The sequence below is a fragment of the Dipodomys merriami genome, unplaced genomic scaffold (assembly GCF_024711535.1).
Source record: "Dipodomys merriami isolate MVZ:Mamm:240054 unplaced genomic scaffold, mDipMer1.0.p SCAF_51, whole genome shotgun sequence".
Taxonomy (NCBI): Eukaryota; Metazoa; Chordata; class Mammalia; order Rodentia; family Heteromyidae; genus Dipodomys; species Dipodomys merriami.
This window is the reverse complement of record NW_027206080.1, coordinates 9,839,219-9,865,233: the sequence shown is the minus strand read 5'-3', so window position 1 is coordinate 9,865,233 and position 26,015 is coordinate 9,839,219. Positions and strand designations below refer to the sequence as shown.

Below are 26,015 nucleotides of genomic sequence, written 5' to 3'. Positions count from 1 at the left end.
TACACTGAGCTTTTCAAAGCCCTCCCTTCCATGTGTCCTTTTTTTTTTTAATCGGTGATTCCTGATGTTAAAAATGTGATTTCTTCTTGCTTATTCAACATACGTCCTAAAATCTGTGTGAAGAGTTCATGTGTTGTATGTCTAAGAATTCAGAGATATGGAAAGTGGGCATATGAAGAGAATTGACAATGGAAGCATGACTTAAAATTCCAGTCAGCAGCCCTTTAGAGATGTAAATTGAGGAAGCAGCTCTCCTTTTGGACAGCTTAATGATCTGTAGTTAATAGTGGGAGGCTGATGGGCAGATGCAGTACAGCTGGCCTTAGGTTAGCCTTTTTCAGCTTTCTAAACAACTGTGATTACAGCCATTGGAAGATAGAATCCTACAGGGAATCAGGAACCAAAAGCATAGAGATTGGGTAGTGAGCTGCCCATACGGATGTAGGGCCAACTTCTCTCACCTGAATGCACACACTTGTACTAAACTTAAAAGAAACTAAATGGAATCTCTTGGTAGGAAGAGATGAAAGCCTAAGAAGCCAAGTGTTCATGGCTTACACCTGAATTCTAGCTACTCAGGAGGCTGAGATTTGAGGATCAAGGTTCAAAGTCAGACCCGGCAGAGAAGTCCATGGGACTCTTAACCACCAAAAGGCTGGAAGTATGGTAGAGCCTTTGAGTGAAAAAGCTAAGGGATAGCACCTAGTCCCTGAGTTCAAGCGCCAGAACTGTTAGGTTTTTAAAAAGAGGTAGGTGAGTAAGAACCGCACCAGCACGCACGTGGTATTCAGATAAGGGGTAGGTTTATTCAGTAGACCTGCTTGGACCAGGCAAGGGTGGCACTCCACGTGGCTGGGAAAGGCCTGGGAATGAGAGAGAGCTGGGAAGAGAGGAAAGAGAGAGAAAAGAGCAGAGAGAGGGCTAAGAACAGTAGCACTCACATGGTATTCAGGTAAGGGGTAGACCTGCTGGGACCAGGCAAGGTTGGCACTCCATGTGGCTGGGAAAGAGAGAAAGCAAGAGAGCAAGAAAAGAGCAGCAAGAGCTAGAAACGAACAGAGAGAGAAAAAGGGAGAGTCTGGGCCTGGGCTAGCCCTTATGTAGGGTATGGGTGGGGAAAGGTGTGGCCACATCAAATTCAGATGTGACCTCAGCGGATGCAGATGTGACCTCTTCCAGGTGTCCCAGTTGCCTAGGTAACGCAGGTACTGGGTGGAGACTTTGCTGCGAGGAGGGTGGAGTCTGCTCGCCATCCAGGAGCGGACCTTACAAGAACATACACACATGCACACACACATGTTCACATGCACACACAAAAAGTAAGCCTGAGAGTCATATAACACATGGCTGCTTCTACATAAAATTGACTTGGAGTTTCTCTCTGCTGGGTTATCAGATCCAGGTCCAGTTTCCAACATGTTTTTGCCTATGCTCAAAAAGTTTGAGTGAATTGTTCATCTTTAACAATAACAACAATCCTCTTCAAAAAGTGAGCAAAGGACTTGAATAAGCATTTCTCCAAAGATGCGCAAATGGCCAATAAGCCACATGAAACTGATGTTCAATAGCACTAATTACTAGGGGAATGCAACTAAAAACATAATGAGTTACTATCTCATATTCATTAAGATGACTAGGATAAAAAAAAAAAACAGACATTCATAAGCCAAATACATACCTGGTACATACTATAGTTCCAGCTACTTGGGGAGGCTAAGGCAGGAAAATACTGTAAGCCCAGAAATTTAACTATGAGTTAGGCCTTTAAAAGGAACAACAAATTGTTTATGTCATTGATGATGTGGAGAAAATAGACTATTGGTGCAAATGTGAAAAGATAGAGCAGTTTAGCAAGTAGTATGGTGATTATTCAAGTATTAAAAAGAGCAGGGTCTGGAATTGCTTGCCAGATTCTAAAGTGATGAAGAAAAAAATGTTTCAACTGTGAATTACAAAACCCCATTTATGACTTTTAAAATATACTTGAAATAAAAATGATTAAACCAAAAAATAAAAATAAAAATAGCTAGGTACCAGTGGCTCATGCCCGTAATCCTAGCTACTCAAGAAGCTAAGATCTTACACTTAAAGTTTGAAGCCAGCCCAGGAAGGAAAACTTCAAGACACTCTTACCTTTAAATAATCACAAAAGGCCAGAAGTGGAGCTATGGCTCAAGTGGTAGAGCACTAGCCTTGAACAAAAGAGCTCAGGGACAGCATCCAGGCCGCGAGTTCAAACCTCAATACCAGCAAACACACACACACACACACACACACACACACACACAAATACTATTACCACAAGGTCCATCAGTTCTTCTAACTGTCTCCCCTAACCAATGGAAAGTAGAGTCTTAAAGAGATGTGTAGATCCATGTTTCCAGCAGCATTATTCACAATAGCCAAAAGGGAGAAGCAACCTAGGTTGGTATCTATGGATGAATGAATATGAAAGAAAATACAATGCATGAAATATTGCTGTCTCAAAAAGGAGGGAAATTCTGACCTATGGTACTATTTGGGTGAACTCTGACAACATTGTGCTCACTGAAATAAACCAGTCACAATGCAATTCATTATAGGAAGCACCTATGACAGCTACATTGACGGAGACAGGGACTAGAATGGAGGTTTCCAGGCACTAGGGAAGACAATGGGAAATGGATGTTTAATGAGTACAGTTTTAGTTTTCCAGGATAAAAAGTATTCTGTGGATGAATGGTTGTAGTGGCTTCAAAACAATGTTCAAATACTTAAGGCCACTGAAATGGTATGGCTGTATTGAAAAACGGTTACCATGGTGGCTAATCTATGTATATCTTTTTATATAATAAAGTTGTTATCTTTTCTGAGAAGTTCAGGATTTAAAAGTATAAGCTAGATATTAAAGGTGAGAAACAAAATCAGCAGAGTAAAATCTTGTCTTTATGTGTTTATGTTCATTTATTTATTATTATTTTGCTAGTACTACTGTTTGAATGCAGAGTCTCACACTTGCTACCACTTGGGGGTGTTTTTTGTTTTTGGTTTTTGTTTTGTTTTGTTTTGCCTGGGCCAGCCTAAACTGCAGATCTCCTATGTATGCTTTCCTATTTCACTGGGATAAAAGTGTCCAGCATTGTAACAAACCATAAGTTAAAAGGAAGTCACATATATAATATATATTATATAGTATTATATTATAGTATTATATAATGTTCTATATAATACATATAAAATAATTATACACATGGGGGGGGTGATTAAGCTGACCTCAAATAGTAATCCCTTGATTTCTGCCTCCCAGGTGGCTAGGATTACAGGCTTGAACTACTAGGCCTGGCTTGAATCTTATCTTTGAAGAACATGAATGATAAATATGTTTTTTGTAAATATGTGTTTTTCTTTTTTTTTTTTTAACAGAGTCATTTTTCTCTCAAGAAGGGAGCTGCAGCCTTAGGAATTGGAACAGACAGCGTGATTCTGATTAAATGTGATGAGAGGTGAGCCTGAGCCTGCAGCCACGGTTGGTTAGCAATTTGCAAATTTCCTGCAAATACCTTTTTGGTCTGTACACAGGGGCTGCCTGTCAGGCACAGACCTGCCCAGCCCAGATGGTGCCGTTCACCACCGGCCTTTGCTTAGAGTCTATGGGTGTTGTTTCTCCATGCTGGAGGACTTTCACAGCTCTTGATCGAATCAGAGCCTGGGTAAAAATCAAAATATTCTTCACCCAGGATGTGCAGAGGGACATTGATCACCCAGGCACTTTAGCAGGAAATGGGAGCACTGATTTATGAGGTAAAATTGCGTAGGGCAGAATGGACTGTGTAAATTTGCCAGTGTGATGACAGAATGGGGGACACTTTAATGCTCTGGAAGTAAACGATGCCCCAGCAGCACAAGAACTTTGTGTGGTACCCCTTCCTCCTACCTCCCCAGCTCAAGTCATACCTACTACTACATGGCATTTCTCATGCCTTACCCATGTCTAGACCACACTCTGCACCACAGAATTCAACCATATAACTAGCTCCTTCTTCCAATGTATGCACCTCTTCCCATCTAGATCACTTGCTGTTAGGGAACTGACAGGACAATGCTCTGTGCTTTTCTAGAACTTAGGGACGTGGTGGGCATTGGGTACATAGTTGATTGATAAACACACATGAATAATAAGTGTTTAATTGCGTGACTTCCCTTTAGATGAATGAAACTTTCTCATTCAATCCTTTAAAAAACGAAATTAATCTTTTAAAAGGAAATTGACTTTTGGTAGCTTTCAGTGATATATTACATGGAGATGCTGAAGATGCTTTTAAATCTCCTCCACAAAGTGCCACACCCAATGCCAATGTACCTATGAAGTTCAGGTGCCAATGAAGACAGGGATGTTGTTCAAGAAAGTATAGTCTGTATGTAAATCATGGAAAATGTTATGCTGTGGGTGTGACTTGGGCTGGATTTTCAAATTGGGGATGAGGTGGATGGGAGGGAGGAAATCCCCAGGCAGTGAAAGAAGTTTGGATACCACAAGCAAAGCCACAGAAGAAAATAGCAATCCCTACCTAGAAGTAGAAGGGCCCAGTCATGGAGAATTCAGCAGGCCATGTGGGACTCTGAAAACTCTAAAACTCAATGGGTCCACAGCCTGCAGCTTTACTTCTGGAATGTGAGGTTAACAAGGACTGCCATTTTCTGGCTATTTCTTCACATAGTGCCTGATTTTCCTTTTTGATTACTTGCAATGAACACACATTTTTGGCAGGGTGGGGGTGCGTGGAGTGGTAATGGGGGGGGGAAACACATGCCATTTTTCCTTTGGAAATGAGGGAGCTAAATTTAGCGTTTGACCTTGATAGATCTGGAAATAAGAGCATTTGAAAGTATTTTTAACCCAAATGTGAATGAAGCCACCCTTCAGGAAGCAAGGAAAGGAAAGGGCCTCTGGTCATTAGAGCAGGAAAGATACTCTAACAAAACAATAAGCACCCAGTGATAAAAGGTTGATGTAAAGGAAACCCATCTTTAAAAAGAACTGTGTTGTGTGGCAAAAACAACTGGTATTTCTCACTACAGGCCATAAAGAACCGGATTTGAGGATAATCTGGACCAAATGAATGCTCATCATATATACATATATATATGTGTGTATATATATGTATATATATATATGTATATATATACACATATATATTATATATATGTATATATATACATATATATACACATATATATATACATATAAAATCTTTATTCAAATGCTACAACAAATTATTAGAGAGAAATGTGTTCCCAGAGAGAAAGCAATAAGCCAGATGTGGTAGATCATACCAATAATCTCAGCAGTGCCAGAAGGAGAAATAGTAGCATCAAGGTCTGAGGAAAGCCTGGACTAAAATGGGAACATTTCTCTGAAAATCAAACTGAAGGACCAAGGCCTGGGTCAAGGGTTAGAGTATGTTCTAGGCCTGAGCACATTCACTTCCATTTCAGCCAAATTGATAAAATGAATTGAAAAAAGAAAAGAGAAAATACCACCTCGATAGGCCTTGGCCTTCTGACCTGGTCAGTCTTCCGTATTAGCCTAATGAGCAGGTGTTCTGGATGTGAGTTCTATGGGGTGATAGGGGACCTGGAAGGGCGGAAGAGGCTCTTCATTCTTTAAAACATTCGTATTGCTGGGTCTACTCTGTGGAAATCAAGGGGAGATTGGAAAGGGCCTTGGATGAACCCCAAAGTCAAGTTCTCCTGGGAACATGGAAGGCTTCTTACCAGCTGGCTATCTGAAGACAGCCTGGTGCTCAGAAGAGAAGGCCAGGCTGGAAGAAGGAAGAGCAAGAAGGGAGAGCTGAGCAGCCACAGGGAAAGAAATGACAGACAAGGCTGACACCCAAGAACAAAGGTGCCATTGACCAGCAGGAGGCAGAGGTAGGCAGGAAGCAGGGAATGCTGGGATAGGGTCTAGAATTGATTCCAGCAATTTTAGAAGCCATTAGAAAGACTAACTGTGGGGGTGAGGGGGACTTCCAGAAAATGGCATACTACTGAGTGCTCCCCTCTCCCCTAGTTACACTCCCCAGAAGGGTGCATAGAGAAAAGGAAGAGAGAAAAGGCAGAGAAAATCCGGGGCTTTTTCTTTTCGTATTCATGAACTTTGTGGGAGGGGTAGAAGGAGGGGATAACATAGGGGGAGGAAGAAGAATAGATGTAAGAAAAGGGAAAAGGATGTAAAATAAAAGATAGGAAGCCAGGTGTAGTAGTTCAAAACTGTAATACTAGCTACTTGGGAAGCAGATATCAGGAAACTACTGTTTGAGATGAGACCAGAGGTGGAAAAAAGTTCACAAGACCCCATCTCAAGCGATGACTAGAAGAAGTAGCACATGTCTCTCATCTCTAACTATAAAGGGGAAGGTTAAGGCTGGGCATGGTGGCATGTACCTGCCATCCTGTGACACAGGGAAGAATAAATAGGAGGATCACAGTCTAGGCTTCCTTGAGCATAAAATTAGATCCTATTTGAACAAAAAAAGTGATGACAGAATAGATCCAAGTAGTAGAATGCCTGCTTAGCAAGTGTGAGGTTCTGAGTTCAAATCCTAATAGCACCTCCTTAAAGAAAAAGAAATAAGGGGCTGGGAAGGTAGCTCAGTGGTAGAGCATTTGCCTTGCATGCATGAGGCACTGGGTTCGATTCCTCAGCACCACATAAGCAAAAAGAAAAAAGCCGGAAGTGGCACTGTGGCTCAAGTGGTAGAGCGCTAGCCTTGAGCTGAAGAGCTGAGGGACAGCACCCAGGCCCAGAGTTCAGGCCCCACAACCGGACCCCCCAAAAAAAAGAAAAGAAAAAGAAATAAAAGATGGAAAAATAAAGCCTAAGGAGGAAGTTGGGAAATGGAGCACAGAGAGAAATGTGGAGGAAATGTGGGTGGGAGCTTTAAAAAGAATAATTACAATTTTACCATCCAAAAATATGGTACCTGCTAATTTTTTTAATTGAAAGTAATAGGGGAAAACATAGTTCACTACCCAAAGATCAGCATTAATGCCATACTATTGTCTAATCCTTGAGGGCTCTTTTTTTTTCCAATTGATCGGTTTGTTTTTTCTCTTTTATCATTTTCTCTTTTCCTGTTTTTAATTATTTTCTTTCCAAACTAGACATGATAATATATATTTTTCTCACATTATTACAAACACAAACACACTTAACTATATAATTTAGAAAGTATTCTATCACTTTCTAGAGCTAGCTCTAGAGTTGGACTGTTTGATTTCATAGCCCATCTCCAGTCCTAGCTTGGGCAAAGGAAGGCCTCCATTACTTTGTCTAAAATAAGTAAAATTGCTGGGAAGGTGGCTCAGTGGTAGAGTGCTTGCCTTGCATGCCTGAGGCCCTGGGTTCAATTCCTCAGCACCACATAAGCAAAAAGAAACAAGCTGGAAGTGGCGCTGTGGCTCAAGTGGTAGAGCGCTAGCCTTGAGCTGAAGAGCTGAGGGACAGCACCCAGGCCCAGAGTTCAGGCCCCACGACCGGAACCCCCCCCCCAAAAAAAGGTAAAATTATAATGGCTCCTGGTTTATAAGATCATTATTATGGCAGATATAAAGTGCTGAGAATGATACCTCAAATAAGGTAAATACAAAATAATACTCTGCTTCTCTACATCTCTCTATTTCTGGTGTTACAAAATACTTTTCCATCTTTCAGAGAACTTCATCATATACCCACAACTTCTCCACATAAATACTAACTTAAATTACATGGACATTTTTAAAGAAAGAAATACATCAGGCCAAATTGCCATTTGAAAGATTCCACCCATTTATTCTCCTAGCAGTTTCATCCCAGACTGTGTTGAGAAAAACTTACATTTGTGTTAGTACCTATACTTAGTCTTTAATTCTGCATTTACACGAGTCAGGTAATGAGTACATTTCCTTTCATACAGTGTCTTCTGTTCCCTCATCCTCTCCCAGTCCCTCCCTCCAATCTCCATCATGAGATGTATAGTTCACTTTTTTTTTATTCTCCCACTACAATTCTTTTTTTTAATTTATATTTATTTTTTATTGTGAAAATACTGTACAGAGGGGTTACAATTGCATGGGCAAGGTAATGAGTACATTTCTTATTAAGCATTGTAGCCTCTTCCTTTGTTTCCCCTTCCCATCCCTTCCCATCCCTTCCCATCCTCCTCCCCCCGCCCTCCCTCACCCAATCCTTTCCGCCCTCCCCCACCAAAGTTGTAAAGTTCGTTTTCGACATAACAACTTGTATTTCTCATTGTTGTAACAGGTCCACCTGTATCCTTATTTAAACGACTTGTTTTCCCCCTTCCCCTCCACAAATTATACCGACATCAAATACAGTGAAAGCAGGAGTTATACTGTGGGGGAGGGACATACAAAGCAACAAAGAAATAATCTTATAAATGCGTTAGAAACAATTGCATGAAAGAAAAAAATCATTTGAATACATATCTTAGGGTTCATTTCCCTAACATCACCTTATCTGACCTTTTCTGCTTGACTCATACATATACTAGATATTGTAAATAAGGGAGACCATGGGACCTATGTTTCTTTGGGCTTGGCTTACTTCACTTAATATATATAATGTCCAGTGAGTGCCACTGCTCCACTTTTTCACCCTTTATATTCCCCTCAAGTTCTATGCCCTTCCAATTCTGCATTTTTATTTCATATCATCTGTATAGTGGGAGCTTAAGACAGAGATCCCGACCTCAATGGTCTAAGTTCAAATATTTGGGGAGCCCTACTTGTTTCTCCTGCTGTGTTTTAGAAAGGTCACCCAGTCTTCCTCAAGCTCTAACCCACACCTGTTCTCAGAGGCTTTCATTTCCAAATGCACTCATCCCATTGGTCTAACCGTGCTGGGGGGGGGGGTGGGTTTTATCCTGCCCTCCAATCCAGGGCTTACAGTGGAAGGGAGCTGTGGCTGTGAACGGGAGCAGTCTATGCTTTCTAGAACACCACCCAAAGTCACGGATGGAGGAAGCCCCGTGAGGCACCCTCCCTCAGCAGGCACTCCAGGGGCTTACCACGGGGACCCGGTCAACACGAAACACACTTCTCAGTTAAAAAGAAAAAGGAAATGTGTAGTAAATCTTCATTTGCTTGGACTAGGTTCTCTCAGAGCTGAAAATCAGGAAGCGTTTTAATTTAATTACACATACTCTAATTAAGAATAAATCAATGCCCCAAAAATCTCACTTTACCCTGATTACAGTTTAATGGAGATTATTATGGCCAAAAGAGTATTTTATATTTTAAAAATTACATATCTATTCAAAAGAGTAAATATGTAAAATGAATCTTTGATTTCACAAATCCCAGTTTAAGATTCTTTTTCCCTTGTTAGAAAAACCTTGAATATTCACAATGATGGAGAGAAATGACTTTTTACCCAAACATCATTGGACCTAATATTTGCAAATATTGAATTAGCAGAATCCAAATGAAAGGTGTGTTGACATGTCTAGGGCAGAAAAGTAATTTCTATTTAGAGGGAAAATAAACATTTATTAAAGAGACCTGAGTGATATTTCAGAATTGGATTAAGCCACTGAGCTAGAAGAGGTTGCTGAGATTGAATTAGAGGAAAGAACATGTCTAGTATATGGATAATCATTTGGAAGGATTTAAAGCTCTTGTATGATGGAAATGGCCCCTCTGCATGACTTCTTTTGGCTGTGGAGATGGCTTTGATTGGAAGTCTGGGAACAGAACATGTGGACAGAGACTGGTCACCTCAAAACTTAGAGAAAAACCACCATAACCACTGAGGAAAAGATTAAACATGGATTGCTTTTGATATTCATGTAATTCTATGTCTAGAGAAAGGAAGCTGGTAATTAGCTAGATAAGGAGGAAAACAAAGAATGTTCCAGGCAGAGGCCATAGCACATTCTAAACCATGAGTGTAAGGGAGAGAGCATTGGTTGGGTCACAGAACAGGAAGTTCTGGGAGGGAATAGTCACAATGTCCTTGTCATCAGTCTTCTGAGCCTGCTCACCTTTCAGTTGAAGACATGAAACATCTCAGAAGGGATTCTTGTTTGTTTGTTTTAGTTTGTCATGGAGGCTTGAACTCAGGGCCTGGGTACTGTTCCTGGGCTCTTTTTTTTAACTCAAGGCTAGTGCTCTACCTCTTTGAGCCACGGTGACACTTCCAGTTTTCTGGTTGTTAAACAGACTCTCCTGCCTGAGCTAGCTTTGAACCTCAATCCTCAGATCTCAGCCTCCTGAGTAGCTAGGATTACAGGCATGAGCCCACCAGCACCTAGCACAGAAGGGTTTCAAACAAGCAAGCAACATCCCAGCATTGTATAGAATGATCACTTTAAATGTAGCAGGACATATGGGTGAGAGGCTGGAAGCTGGTGGCCACTGTGGAAACATGAGATGATGAATGATGAACTGATAGAATGTGGAGCAATGGAGATGGGGTGCTGAAAGAGCAGACTAGAGAGTAGTCTGGGATGGATGCCAGGCCTCTACTTTCTCCCCTTATGTACTTGGAGTGCTAGTCTTTGCCTCTGGCCAAGGTGCTGAATTGGAACATGGAGGTGGTGAACTTGAAACGCTTATGAGACAGTCATGTAGCAAGCAGGAAGCTGGAAAGATGATCCTGGAGTTCAGGAGATGAATGAAGTCATACAGAATCAGACTCGGGAAAGAATTCAGAAGCAGCCACATCCAGGCTCAGCAAAGTGAAAAGGATGTGCAAGCTGGGTGCCATTGGCTCATGCCTGTAAGCCTAGCTACTCAGGAGGCTGAGATCTGAGGATCATGGTTCGAAGCCAGCCCAGGCAGAAAAGTCCCTGTGAGACTTAGCTCCAATTAACCATTCAAAAACTGGAAGTAGCGCTGCGATTCAAATGGTACAGTGCTAGCCTTGACACAAAGAGGCACAGGGACAGCACCCAGGCCCTGAGTTCAAGCCCCACAGCTGATGAAAGAAAGAAAGAAAGAAAGAGAGAGAGAAAGAGAGAAAGAGAGAAAGAAAGAAAGAAAGAAAGAAAGAAAGAAAGAAAGAAAGAAAGAAAGAAAGAAAGAAAGAAAGAAAGAGAGAGAGAGAAAGAGAGAAAGAGAGAAAGAGAGAAAGAGAGAAAGAAAGAAAGAAAGAAAGAAAGAAAGAAAGAAAGAAAGAAAGAAAGAAAGAAAGAAAGAAAGAAAGAAAGAAAGAAAGAAAGAAAGAAGGAAAGAAAGAAAGAAAGAAAAGAAAGGGGCCTGGGAAGAATGGCCAGAGTTGTAAGAAAAAATCAGGAAGGTGGGAGAGAGGATCATGAGGTCATTTCTTTTGTTGTTGGTGGTGGTCATGGGCCTTGAACTCTGAGTCTGGTCACTATCCCTGAGCTTTTCAGCTCAAGGAAAGTGTTCTACCACTTGAGCCAGAGTACCACTTCCAGTTTTCTGGTAGTTAATTGGAGATTAGAGTCTCACGGTCTTTCCAGCTCAGGCTGGCTTCGAACTGCTATCCTCAGATCTCAGTCTCCTGAGTAGCTAGGATTACAGGCGTGAGCTGCTGGTGCCCAGCTCAAGAGGGCATTTCTATCGGGAGGAGACTGGGTAACAGAGGTAGATCAACTGACAGCCACCAATTGCCCATTGGTTTTATGTATGGAGGGAGCCTGGGAGGTTGGCAAGAGCAGATTCAATGGAGGGCTGAGGTTCCAAGGCAGTATGAGGGGGTGAGGAGGGATGGTGGTCTTCCTCCAGTAAATGGCATCAGCAGGTTGTTCCATTAGCAGTAATGGTAACTTGGACCATTTTATACCAGTTCTGCCTACCAGGTCCTCAGCTCTAGAATGACTACTTTCTCCTTAGCTGTTCATACATGGGACAGGTCACTTTGAGGTGACAGAAATGTTCTGTTTCTCCTGGAATATACATCCACTCATTTAGCTTCCATTTCTGGTTCTTACCTGACTTCCTGTATAATGTTTGCAAGGTGGTGACTTTCTCAGTGCATCTTTCCTTCTAAAATTATTCGTTCCTCCATTCTCCTGAGCTGGAAAGCCCTTTGGAGTTTTGTGCTCTCCTCTTTCTTCTTCCCCTCCTCCTCCCTCTCTTCCTCCTTTTCTTTTCCTTCTCCTCCTCTTTTTCTCCTCCTCCTTTTCTCTCCTCTTTCTCTTCCTTCTCCTCTTCTCTTTTTCCCTCCCTTCCTCTCTTCTCCTTGCTCATCTCTACCCTCTCCTCCTCTCCCCTGCTCTTTTCTTCCCTTCCCCTTCCTCTTCCTTCTTCTTTCCTCCTCTTTCCTCCCACCCCTCCCTCTCCTCTTCCGCCCTTCTCTCCTCCTCTTCTTCTGTCCTCTTCCATCCTTTCCTCCTTCTTTCTCTCTCTTCCCCTTCTCTCTTTAACCTCCTGTCTCCCCTATCCTCTCTTCACTCCTTCCCTTCTCTTCCCTCCCCTCCCTCTCCCTTTCTCTCCTCTTCTCCCCTTCTCTCCTCCCCTTCTCTTCTCTCCTCTCCCTCTCCCCTCCTCTTCTTTTTTTATGGCTACTACTAGAACTTAGTTCTCTCTAGTACTCTTTCTGCTCATTCCCTTCCTCCTCTCTCCCATTTCTCCATCCTTCGTTCTCGTTCAGAGCTCATTTTATATTATCTAAGTTGCTTATAATTTGCTGCAGCTCCATAGAAAATAAATCTGACTAAGATGCATGGGAACCTGACTGGCACAGGACTGGAGGAGTCGCTGGCTGTCCCAGCTCCCAGGAATAATAAGAACGCTGTTCGCTACTTTGATTACTGTGTTTGCATCACAAATGAACTGCTTGTGCCTTGGTATACATTTTAGCCTTTAAAAAAAAAAAAAAGCATTCTGTCACTTTATAGAGTTAGCTTACATTTCCCTGTGGTTGTTAAGTACCACACTTTCTCACCCAATCAACTTCCACAACTGAAATGCTAAATAATCTGGGGTCATTAGACTCTTTTATTAAATTAGCGGACTTGTGGCTGGTACTCAGAGGACGCTAGGATAGTAATGAACTCTTTCAGGTCCCAGGGGAGCTGTTGAATACACTGCTACAGGATAGATGTTGCAGATACAAGAATCAATTATTATCATGGAGCAGGGCAGGGAAGCTTTTGAGCATCAGATTTCCTGAGTCCAGATGCTAAGAGCTCAGAGGTGCTAATGGGGTCCTTTACTTTGTGCTAGATGGTACAAGACTATACGAATTTTTTAAAAAGAAAACAGCCAATGCTCACTGAGTGCTTACTACTTAGTAACTGTGTAAGATGACTTGGAGTGCTTACTACCTACTTAGTACATAGTACTTACTACCTACACAGTTGATTGAATTCATCATTTTATTTAAAGACACAAAAGAATATAATTCCTTACCTTCTCCTAATGCTGATGTAGCTCAGGAAATGTTTCTCTCTCTCTCTTTCTCTCTCTCTCTCTCTCTCTCTCTCTCTCTCTCTCTCTCTCTCTCTCTCTCTCTCTCTCTCTCTCTCTCTCTCTCTCTCTCTCTCTCTCTCTTTCTCTCTGTGTCTCCCTGTCTCTCTCTCCCTCCCTCTCCCCCTCCATCTCTTCCTCTCTCCCTCCCCCTCTCTCTTTCTCTCTCTCTCTTACACACACACACACACACACACACACACACACACACACACACACACACACACACACACACACACTGAAAATAGGTAAAACTGTAAGAGATTTTCGCCACCCTTTTTGACTGTTCTGGAATGTGAACCTGCACCCTCCCTACTTGTTATTTGAGTGCTGTACCACTCAACCACATCCTTGGCCTTTTAGCTGTAGATGTTGTTTGGAGTCTCGTGCTTTTGCCTGAACTGGCCTGGGACCATAGTCTCTTCTTCTACCTCTTTTTTTTTTTTTGTCGGTCATAGGGGCCTGAACTCTGGGCCTGGGTACTATCCTCAGCTAGCTCTTCAGCTCAAGGCTAGTGCTCTACCACTTGAGCCACAGCACCACTTCCAGGTTTTTCTGCTTATGTGGTGCTGAGGAATTGAACCCAGGGCCTCATGCATGCAAGGCAAGCACTCTACCACTGAGCCACCTTCCCAGCCCTTCCTCTGCCTCTTTAATGCTAGGACTACAGTCATGCACCACTACAAGGCATAAAGTATCACTAACTTTGTGCCAAGGCTGGCCTGAAAGTCTTGTCTTTACCTCTCAAGTAGCTCAAATTACACAAGTAACCATGCTCATACCAAGAGATGGCCTTTATTTTTTTAATATATCAGTCCTGGGGCTTGAACTCAGGGACTAAGCCCTGTCCCTGAGCTTTTGTGCTCAAGGCTGGTGCTATAACACTTGATCCACATCTTCATTTTCAGCTGTTTTGGTGCCTAGTTGGAGAAAAGAGTCTCACAAACTTTGCCAGGGCTGGCTTTGAACTGCAAGCCTCAGATCTCAGCCTCCTGAGCAGCTAAGATTATACGTATGAGCCACTGGCACCCAGCAGATGGCCCTTTTTAAAGTAAGTAATAATTAAGGTGGCTCTGTAGTGCAATGGTGTTCTAAAATAAATAAATAAAACACATAACTTTCTTATTGCAGAAGCAGCACATATCATTGTAGAAAAATAAGAAAACCAGAAAGAGCTAGACATCTTTCATGATATTTTGATGCATATGGCTCCAAGGATATTTTCATACATTTTATCATAATAGAAAATATACATGCTTACTGGCAAGAAATTTGTTCTTTAACATAAACATTATTGTGGGTGATTTTTGTGTCGTTAGGAATTCTGTAATTACTACTTTAGAATCTGTTGTTTAGAATTTAAGCTACGTAGTAAATTTGTCGCTAAACATTTTGACTTTTTAAGAATTGCTAGTATAAACTTCATTGTGATTAAATGCTTGCATACATTTTAAGATTATTTTCTTCAAATCAATTACTGTACTTCGGACTAAGAGTAGTGGTGCATGCCTGTAATCCCAGATATGTGGAAAGTGGAAGTAAAAGGATTGAAGTCTGAGGCTACCTCTAGCCAAAAGCATGAGACTCTAGCTAAAAAGATACAAATAAAAGAGAAAGGGCTGGAGGTGTGGCTCCAGTGGGTAGAATGCCTACCTACCATGCACAAGACCATGAGTTCAAACCCTAATGCTGCATAAATAAGTGAATACACAAATTCTTAGTGGCCAAATTTCTGAGCTTGGGACTTCCCGTGCTGTCTTGATGCTCTTCAGAAAAGACCTGGCTGATTTGCACACTGCCAGCAGTATGATGGAGGACCTCTTTGTCAACTCATCCCTAACCATAGGAATTCAAGCCTCAGGTGACCTATGTCATTTTCATGGGTGAATCTATTTTTTTTAACTGTTCTTGTTTTCATTTCTATTTGGGTAATTAGCAAAAGTGAGTGTTTGATGCTTATCAGTTATTTATAGTTCAAAAAGAAAAGGGAAAAATAAGCATTGGATGTTGCAGATGTTGGGTGCTTTTTTTTCTTCAAAATGTCTCATTTGCTTTTTTCATTTTTGGTATTTATAACAATGTCTCCCTTTTCTATAATCAGAGTGGCATTTACCTACTCTTCACCTTTTGTATCTGTTTTAGAAATGTTTTCCTGTGCTAGATCACATAGTCTTGTGTACCATTGTCACAGCTAGTTGACCACATCTGCATAGATGGATTTCTGGGCTTTCTTTTTAAAAAAAATAAGTTTTTTATTGTGAAAATACTGTACAGAGGGGTTACAATCACATGAGCAAGATAATGAGTACACTTCTTATCAAGCATGGTGGCCTCCTCCTTTGTTTTCCCCCTACCATTCCCTCCCTCCCATCTCCACAATTATTTCCCCACCCCAGCCCCCCACCAAAGTTGTAAAGTTCATTTTTCAATATAGCATCTTGTACATCTCATTGTTGCAATGGGTCCACCTGTATCCCTACTTAAACAATTTGTTTTTGCCCTTCCCCTCCCCAAATTATACCAACATCAAATACAGTGAAAACAGGGGTTATACCATGGGGGAGAGACATACAAAACAACAAAAAAATCACATGGTAACTTATAAATATGTTAGAAACAATGACTTCTTGGCTTTCTAGTCTGTTCCATCAGTTTGTGTCTGTTTTCATGCTAGCATCAGACTTTTCTGATTACTTTTTGGTTACCATTACCAATTATTTTGTAATTTAATTATAAATCTGGAAGTGTGATAGCTCTAGCTTTGCTCAAGATTATTATAACATATGTGTGTGTGTGTGTGTGTGTGTGTGTGTGTGTGTGTGTGTGTGTGTGTGCGTGTGCGTACAGCATGTCATTTCTGGAGATTGAACTCAGGGCCTAGGTTCTGTCTCTTAGCTTTTCCACTGAAGGCTAGCACTCTACCACTTGAGCCACAGCTCTACTTCTGGAATTTTGCTGGTTAATTGGAGGTAAGAATCTCACAGACTTTCCTGCCACGAAAGGCTTTGAGCTGTGATTCTCAGATCTCAACCTCAGAGTAGGTAGGATTATAGCTTCTTTGTGTTTCCATATGAATTTCCTAATTTTTTCTCTATTTCTGTGAAAACATCATTGGAATTTTGACAATATTGATCTTTTCCAAATCCATGAACACAGGGGGAAATATTTCTAGTTTCTGTATTTTCTTCTATTTATTTTATTAATGTTTCACAGTTTTCAATACAGAGGTCTGTATTGAAATTTTATTCCTAAGTATTGTATTCTTTTAGATGTGATTGTAAATGGAATTGTTGGGTTAATTTCTTTTCTTTCTTTTTTGCTTAATCATTACTATAGTAATGCAACTGGTTTTTCTGTGTTTATTTTCATTCTACAACTTTACTGAATTTGTTTATGAGTCCTGAATGGTTTGTTGGTGGAGTCATTAGATTTTTCTGTATGTAATAGAATGGTCATCTGAAAACAGAAACAATTTCATTTCTTCCTGTGCAACTGGATACCTTCAATTTTTTTCTATTTCTTCTTTCTTTCTTTCTTTCTTTCTTTCTTTCTTTCTTTGTTTCTTTCCTTCCTTCCTTCCTTCCTTCCTTCCTTCCTTCTTTCCCTTATTCATAGGCCACTATTGAGACTTAAACTGGACATTGAAGTCTAACTTGCCTTTGTTGTTGTTTTTGTTGTTACAGGTATGAGCTTGAAACTCAGGGCCTAGGCACAGTACTGGAGCTTCTTTTGCTCAAGGCTAGCACTCTACCACTTGAGCCACAGTGCCCAGTTTTTTCTCAGTAATTTATTTGGATATAAGAGTTTTGTGGACTTTTCGGCCTGGCTGGCTTTGAACAGCGATCCTCAGATCTCAGCCTCCTCAGTAGCTAGGAATATAGGTATGAGCCACTAGTGTCTAGCTTTTGGCTTTTTAATTCAAGGCTGGTACTCTATTATTTGAACCACAGCTGGCTTTTTGCTAGTTAATTGGAGATAAGAGTCTCAAAGGCTTTTCTGCCCAGACTTATTTCAAGTCATGATCCTCAGAGCTCTGAGTAGTTAGGAAACAGGTGTGAGCCACCAGCACCTGGCTTTTTTTTTCCTCCTAATTTCTCTGGGTAGGATGTCCATTAATATATTGAATGGAAATGGCAAGACTGAGCATGCTTATCTTGTTCCTGAACTTAAAAGAAAAGTTCACTAGGTACTGGTGGCTCACACCTATAATCTTAGTTACTCAGGAGTCTGGGGTCTGAAACCAGTCCAAAGCCAGCCTGGGCAGAAAGTCCATGAGACTGTTATCTGCAATTAACCACCAGAAAACTGGAAGTGGAACTGTGGTTCAAAATGGTAGAGCATTAGTCTTGAGCACAAAAGCTCAAAGACCAGTGCCCAGGCCCTGAGTTCAAGTCCCACAACCTATGAAAGAAAGAAAGAAAAAGAAAGAAAGAAAGAAAGAAAGAAAGAAAGAAAGAAAGAAAGAAAGAAAGAAAGAAAGAAAGAAAGAAAGGAAGGAAGGAAGGAAGGAAGGAAGGAAGGAAGGAAGGAAGGAAGGAAGGAAGGAAGGAAGAGAAGGAAGGAAAGAAGGAAGGAAGGAAGGAAGGAAGGAAGGAAGGAAGGAAGGAAGGAAGGAAGGAAGGGAGACAGGGAGAGAGGGAGAGAGAGAAAGAGAAAGAGAAGAGAGGAGAGAGAGAAAGAGAGAGAGAGAGAGAAAGAAAGAAAGAAAGAAAGAAAGAAAGAAAGAAAGAAAGAAAGAAAGAAAGAAAGAAAAAGAAAGAAAGAAAAGGAAGAACAAAACTCTCCATTGCTCACCATTGAGTACATGCATTGGCCATGGGCTCATGCTATATGACCTTTATTATGTGAAGATATATTTCTTCTATATCTAATTTGTTGAGACTTTTTTAAATTATGAAGGGCTATTGGATCTTGTCGGATCCTTACCCCACAGATGTTTGGGTTTTCTATTTCTTCCAGAAGAATGTTTTGTTTCTAAATGTAACAGAAATGGATCTAGGATTTCACATTTAGATATGATGTTGACTCTTCTTTTATAAGTCTTTTTTATTAATTCTACAATATTAATTCTACAGAGTCAGTCAGCATCCACACTAGTCGAAATGAAGGTGAGTAAGGAGAGTGAGGAGAAAAGAAGGTCAGAAAAGAATAAGAAGTTTCTGGTAAATTCAAGTAGGAAGACACAGAAAAATAACATTTTCTGTTTCCTATACAATAAGAGTTAAAAATTCCACACAGCTTTATTTTTTGCATTATTAAGGTATCTTTCTACCTGCCTTTCTTCATCGCAAAGATTGCATTTTCTCTCTCTTCTTTTGTTAGTCAGGTATTTATGCAGCCATTGGTGTTTTCACTGTCCCAGCTTTTGACTTTATGAGTCAAGTCTATTTTACCAAGTTTTCTAATTTAATGAAAAGTTTATTTTAATTTTCTAGTTTCAGAAAACCTTTAGAGCGGTACATTTTCCTCTGAGAGTAACTTAGGGTGTTCCTCATTTTTATATGTACTTTTCTCATGTCATTAATTTTTCATGCTGTGTAATTACCATTTTTATTTTTGATGCTCTCAAAAGTTATTTAGGACAGCCAAGCATGGTTTATTACATGGTAAATTGAGGGGTTTTGTGTGTGTGTGTGTGTGTGTGTGTGTGTGTGTGTGTGTATGTGTGTGTGTGTGTGTGTGATTATTTCTGCCTGGGTGTTGTTAAGCTATTCTGCTCAAAGCTAGCACTCTATCATTTGATCGTTTGATCATGCATCCTCTTCTCTCTACAGATACATGCAAGGGAGAAGGCTTAGGAAACAGAGGACACGAAGCCACATGGTCATCCTTTGTGCTTAATAACACACACACTCAGTATACTGTAACACAGTACGCTATGTCTCAGATCTAAGTAAGGTGTATTAAGAAGCTGTCTTCTTTTTTTAAACTGCCTTCTGGCTACCAGTGAAGGTTGGCATTAGAGAAAACAAGGAAGTATGTGGGGGGAGAGAGACATTCGTGTAAAGAAGAGCCCTCTTACCTCAGGCCCTCTGAGGCTGCCTTATCTTTAGCAAACTGTCCCAATGGGATGAACAAGTACAGGATGACTGTCAAGTTAATCTCCCTCAAAAATGTCCAAGCTAGGGGCTGGGAAGGTGGCTCAGTGGTAGAGAGCTTGCCTTGCAAGCCTGAGGCTCTGGGTTCGATTCCTCAGCACCACATAAGCAAAAAGAAAAAAGCTGGAAGTGGCGCTGTGGCTCAAGTGGTAGAGTGCTAGCCTTGAGCTGAAGAGCTGAGGGACAGCGCCCAGGCCCAGAGTTCAGGCTCCACGACCGGACCCCCCCCCAAAAAAATGTCCAAGCTAGTGATCAACTGGATAAAAGCCCAAAATCGGCTAACTGCTTTCTAAGAATTCTCTCCAGTTTCATATAGTTAACTACAAAAGTACTTGGCATCTATGATGCGCTTCAATTGTTCTGCAAAAGGTAAATACCCTACTCAGATTTTCTCTGAAATGTGAACATTTCCATAATAGCAGGTCTGGCGTAGCACCTCACATGAGAGAAACTGAATCTCGCTGGTTGAAGCAGTCTCCATACCCCCCCCCCACCCGTCAACAAAGGGGATGAAAGATACAGGAAAAGTAGGGAGTAAGATACGCTAGGGTTCCTCCCTCAGCCCTGCCACCCCCACTTCCTCCGCTCAGTCTCACAGGGGTCACCCCAAAGGAAGCAGCTGTGAATCAGAGTCCAGATCTTTCACCCTCATATGTACCTGTCATGTCCTTCCTTAGTTCCTGCTTGACAAAACTAGTCACTAGTTGACTTGTATTTTACTGTCACCCGAGTAATGGCAGGGGAATTGTTTTGCATTGGAGAATAGCTTCACCTAAATCAGTAGCTCTCCACGCTTCATTTCAATGCTATTTTATGTTCCAATGATTATGTCTCGCCTCCTTTTATTAGCCCCAACCAAAAATGATAGAAACAACTTGCCTCTTCTCTCTATAAAGCCCAAATTAGCTTAAAGAAGGAGGAAACATTAGAGCTGCGCTATCTCAATAGGTGAAAGTTTAGGCAAGGTAACTCCAAAAGATGTGATAAAGTGGTGCTCCCTGTATCTGAAGCCAGGAGACTCAAATGTACCCTTGAGCTAGTGTCAAGCACAAAATCCTACCAAATGCCAGTAGTATTCCCAATAATGATGATGATGTGTTTGTTAACCACCCCTCCTTTGCTTTTCCCAATTGTCTGTGTAAAACCTAGCTTTACAATCCCAATGGGAAAACATGACCTTGGAGTATTTTTCTTCCTCCAGGACCTATTCTCTGCCCTTTGCTTTTCCCTCTAGGTCTGAACTGGAATGTCAACTGCATAAAAACAACCTCCACAGGCAGGTGCTGGTGGCTCAGGCCTGTAATCCTAGCTACTCAGGAGGCTGAGACCTGAGGATTGCCCTTCAAAGCAGCCCAGGCAGAGAAGTCCATGAGACTCTTAGCTCCAATAAACTACTCAGAAAACAAAGCAAGAAGTGGTGCTGTGGCTCAAGTGGTAGAGCAATAGCTCAGGGACAGCGCCCAGGCCCTGAGATTAATCCCTAGGACCAACACACACACACACACACACACACACACACACACACCTCAACAATTAAAATTGAATGTTTTCATGTGCTAATTGGATTCTTTCTCCTTTTTTTTTTGGTTTGGTGGTCATGAGGTTGGAACTATGGGCCTCTGCTAGGCAGATACTCTACCACTTAAGCCATGCCCTCAGCCCTTTTTTGCTTTAGTTATATTTTGGGCCCCACCTTTCTGCTTAGATCTGGCCTTGAATAGCAATCTTCCTATCTATGTCTTCCACATATGTAGGATTACAGATGTGAAACACCTCACTGGGTATATTTATTAAGATGGGTTTTCGTACCTTTGTTGCCGGAGTTAGGCTCTAACTATGATCTCTGCCTCCTGAGTTGCTAAGAAGTTGTTTTAACTGAGCATTATCAATGGTACAGGGTTAGATTTTTACCTTCCAATGGCCTCTTATGCTGAAAAGACAACCAACTAAACTATTCCAAGCAAATCTGTAACACATTTCTTTTTCCTTTCAGAGGGAAAATGATCCCATCTGATCTGGAAAGAAGAATCCTTGAGGCCAAACAGAAAGTAAGTTTTCCTGAGTAGATAAGATTACATACATTGGCCACCAGCACCCAGCTTGCATTTTACTTTATTTTTTGAGGTTTTATTTATTATTATTATTAAAAATTTTATTGTAAAGGTGATATACAGAGGAGTTACAGTTAAATAACTCAGGTAATATGAGTACATTTCCTTTTGACCAGCGTTACTCTCACCTTCATTTTCTCCCAGTTTTTCCTCTCTCCCTCCCTAACTCTTAAGTTGTATATAGTTCATTTCCAACATAGTGTCTGGTGAGTATCACTGCTGAATAACTTTTATTTTTAAAAACAGATCTCAACCTCACCCTCCTAGCTTTAACGCCAAAACAGAATTTTGCATCCAATACAAATTTATTTCTCTGAGTTGTACGTGGGTTCTGCTTTAGAAAAGGTTACATTTCTGAGGACATAATTTATACAGAGAGGGTGTAACAGTTCTTCCCAAAGCATTTTCTTCCTGTGTCTGACAGTTGGAATTAAGCAGACACACTTTGGAAAACTCACTTTCACAAGTAGAAGGCATACAGCATGGAAGAACTGTCACCTGGTTCTTTAAAAGGCGTTGTTTTCTCCCGCTTGGGCCCAGGCTGATAAGGTTGGCTAACTACACATCTTATTTTGCAGGCAGCAATAGAGAATTGTTTGTGAGTAATAAATTCTACAGACCTGCAGAAGATCCTCACATACTATTGGACAGCCATTTGCACCCCCATACAGTTGTCAAATGAGTTTGTTTCCACTGTTTAGCTATTACTTCATATGCTCACTCTACAGTTCCTGACTAAACAAGGTGTTTTTTTGTCATTATTTCCTTTCATATATGCGCCTTTCTCCCTACAATCTCTGTCTTCACCAAATCACTTGGAGGGACATGACCCACAAGCTTAAACCTTTGCTGCCACCTAGGGACAGATGATGTAACAGCAGGCTCCTAAAGCAACAGGACCTTCATTACGGAATGGGGAAACAAGGAAGGTCGTGTTTGCGACATTCTTTTGTTTTCTTGTAGCCACAGCCTGTGATCTCAATTTCCACTTGCCTATAGTCAGACAGACTGAGGACCACTCAGCCGGATAAAAGCCCTGGCTTATTGTTTAGTCTTGTGCAAACCTGTGCCTCTTAGACTGTAAATAAATGAATAGACGTGAGGAGCTGGCCTTCTGCTTGCTCACACAAGGGCCTTCCATGAAAAGAATGATTCGAAAATAAGCAAAAGCAGTTAAAAAGTGGGGAAGGGGTTGGAAAAATTCTAGAATAGATAAAAGGTTCATGGAGATCACTGAAAACCTCTGGAACATACAACCTTTCAGAGAACAGAATGGGCTATTAAATGGGAGTGGTAATTAATGACTGCTATATGGTTGCTAAAGAAATGGAGAACCCACGTTCCACAGAGTGACTGGCCAGGCTCACATGTGGGTAACGCTTCTAAGAATTTCAGAAATTCAGGTGTACATGTGGTAAAGAAAATTTCAATGGTTTTTCAGTAGCTTTAAAAAGTGGGGGAAGGTTGGCCTCCTATTTACACTATTTGGGGACTTTTCATTTCTGTAGGGATTTGTTCCTTTCCTGGTGAGCGCCACGGCTGGGACCACGGTGTATGGGGCATTTGATCCCCTCTTAGCTGTGGCCGACCTTTGCAAAAAGTACAAGATCTGGATGCACGTGGATGTAAGTATCCCTCAGGACTGGCCATTAAAGTGACTTTGTTCAATTTTCTTCCGGGATTCATAGAAGACAATTTACTTTTATTTTCAAAATGGTGGCATCAGAGCCTTAAAACATTTCAGAGACAAATGAACACTCAATTGCATGGCATACAATGTCTTGATCATGCCTGAAGTTACCTGCATGAAAATATTCTCAGTTCTAGGAACTGAGCACACTGTTCAGATCTTTTTTCCTTATGATAATCAAAGGATAAAAAGCACTTGCATTTAGAGCAGAAATTCAGAAGTTAAAATCTCAAGTTGAGGTTCTGGTGTCTCACACCTGTAATCCTAGTTATTTAGGAGGCTGAGAACTAAAGATCTCAGTTTGAAGCCAGACAGGACAGACAAATCTGTAAGATCCTTGTCTTCAATTAACCAGCAAAAGTCAGAAGTGGAGCTGTGGCTCAAGGGGTAGAGCATCAGCCTTAAGAAAAACATCCAAGGGCACCCTAGCTCTGAGTTCAAGTCCTAGTACCAATACACACAGAGAGAGGGGGCAGGGAGAGATGAGAGAGAGAGAGAGAGAGAGAGAGAGAGAGAGAGAGAGAGAGAGAGAGAGAGAGAGAGAGAGAGAGAGAGAGAGAGAGAGAGAGAGAAAGAGAGAGAGAGAGAGACCCTCAAGTTCATGTTAAGTATTCCTATATTTGCAGGGGAAATGCAGACTTCACTTACCAGGAAAAATGGATTACCAAATCACCAAAGTTTTAGCTTGCTCAACTCAGAAGCTAAATTATATTGGACATGTTTTGACTTTAAGCTTAGTTACACTGCAAAACAATACAGGTGTATTATTATTTTCAAATAAAATAATGCCATTTTTAAAAGATGAAGAGATTTAAGATCAATAGATCATTCAAAGAATTGTTTAAAAATCAGCTGCCATCTGTAAATTATGTGCCAATGAGCTGTGATAAGGTAAAAAGTTTGTATCAAATTATCACTGATTACAAAACAACATCACCCAATGGGTCACTTGATTTTTTTTCCTCCTGTTGGAAGACTTTTTTAAGGAAAGAAGGCATAAGTTGACATACATCGTGGTGCAAGACTTCTGTGCTGTTAGAGGCCCACACTTTTGAGTAGCTCTGGTTTGAAGCATTTGGGCTTTGCAATTTGCAGCTGAGGAATTCTGCCTGCATAAGATGGAGAAAGATTCTTCTCACTTTGACTCTTTATACCCATATAAATGTGGAAGAATCTGACACCTTAGTATGGTTCTCCACCCTACACTTTGAGGTCTAGCATCAGAAGGGCCAATCCTCTATGTTGCTTGGAGCCAAGCAGAGCACTTTCACATTATGATTCTCCAAAAATGTGAAATTTTGAGTCATGAGAAACAGCTACCTTATGCTTATATGATTTCCTTTCTCAGGCGGCTTGGGGTGGAGGATTACTGATGTCCCGGAAACACAAGTGGAAGTTGAGTGGTGTGGAAAGGTATGTGTATTTTTCCTTTTCCTTTCCTCCCCCCTCTTTTTTTTGGTTTGATTGATCAATCGATCGATTGATTGATTGATTGATTTTTGTCAGTCTTGGGGCTTGAACTCAGGCCTTAGGTGTTGTCCCTGAGCTTTTTCACTCAAGGCAAGTGCCCTACCACTTTGAGCCATAGCGCCACTTCTGGTTTTCTGATAATTAATTGGAGCTAAGAGTCTGATGGACTTGTCTGCCCCATCTGGCTTTAAACCATGATCCTCAGATCTCAACCTCCTGAGTATCTAAGATTATAGGAGTGAGCCATCAGCATTCTGCTGCATGTTTCTTCTTATGAAATATTGAGGGTTAAATGTGATAAGCAAATGGTGTTCTATTTCCAGGAACCCTTCAGCCCCATGCTTAGTGTGATAGTTCCCTCAGAAATCTTATGTGCAAAGTATAGAAAAGCAAGACTTTCATCAAGTGATCCAGGTAGAGTGTGTCTCAGAGGTCAATTGCTCTCTGGAATCCGTTTCTGGGATCTCTGAAGCCTGCAAGCATCTTTCTAGAGAGAGCTATAGCTTCCATCCTTCTGAAAAGGGTAATATCTGTGACTCTGAAGAAACTAGTGAATAATTTTTCCACACAAATGCCTTGTAAGTTATCAGTGTTGAAAGGTTTGGGTTTGGTGTTTAATACAGTCGGTTAACTTAAAGTAAGACATACTCCGGGTTTCAGTTTCATGCCTTTTCCTGACATAGCTCTGATTGGTTCTAGGAAGTAGCTTTTAGTTCGAGCCTAAGCTGTAGACCATTGAGAAAAGCAAAACACAAAGGAAGGAATATTTGATTTGCATAAGACATCTTCAGGACCAAGAGACTGAATAGAGAGTGCACAATACCCTTGGGATCTGGTTCCAAGCCACGTGCAGAGGGAGGCTGGTTTTCCCATTACCCCATGGCAAGTCAGCCGGGCAACCATTAGTGTGAATGCTGACACTCCAGGCCACTGGAGAAACTCCGAATCCATCCGTGGCTGCCAAATGCCCGCCATGCTGTGCCAAGTAGCCAGATGTCACCCAGGGAGAGATTCACACTAGCTCTGCCCCTAGACATCTTGGCACAAATTCTGTTGCAGGAAAGAGGGAAAGAGGTTAATGGAGCTCAGAAACATCTGTCAGCACTGCTTATGCAGGGCGCCCATGCCAAGCGTATATGTAAGGTATGCTGTGTGACACCCAGAGGTGCTCACAAACAGGACTCACAGACCAGGATGGGCTACTGGGAGAGAGTTAAGGAGAGTGGCTCAATT

At 41.3% G+C, this 26,015-nt stretch overlaps 1 protein-coding gene across 1 annotated transcript in view; it reads left to right on the top strand.

Moving 5' to 3' along the window:
* Positions 1–26,015, top strand: part of Gad2 (glutamate decarboxylase 2) — a 73,739-nt gene that overhangs the window by 23,050 nt on the left and 24,674 nt on the right. The window contains exons 8-11 of the mRNA XM_069998299.1: positions 3,403–3,482; positions 21,505–21,559; positions 23,131–23,247; positions 24,661–24,725. Coding sequence (XP_069854400.1) covers positions 3,403–3,482; positions 21,505–21,559; positions 23,131–23,247; positions 24,661–24,725 — 317 coding nt within the window. The remainder of the gene's footprint in view (positions 1–3,402; positions 3,483–21,504; positions 21,560–23,130; positions 23,248–24,660; positions 24,726–26,015) is intronic.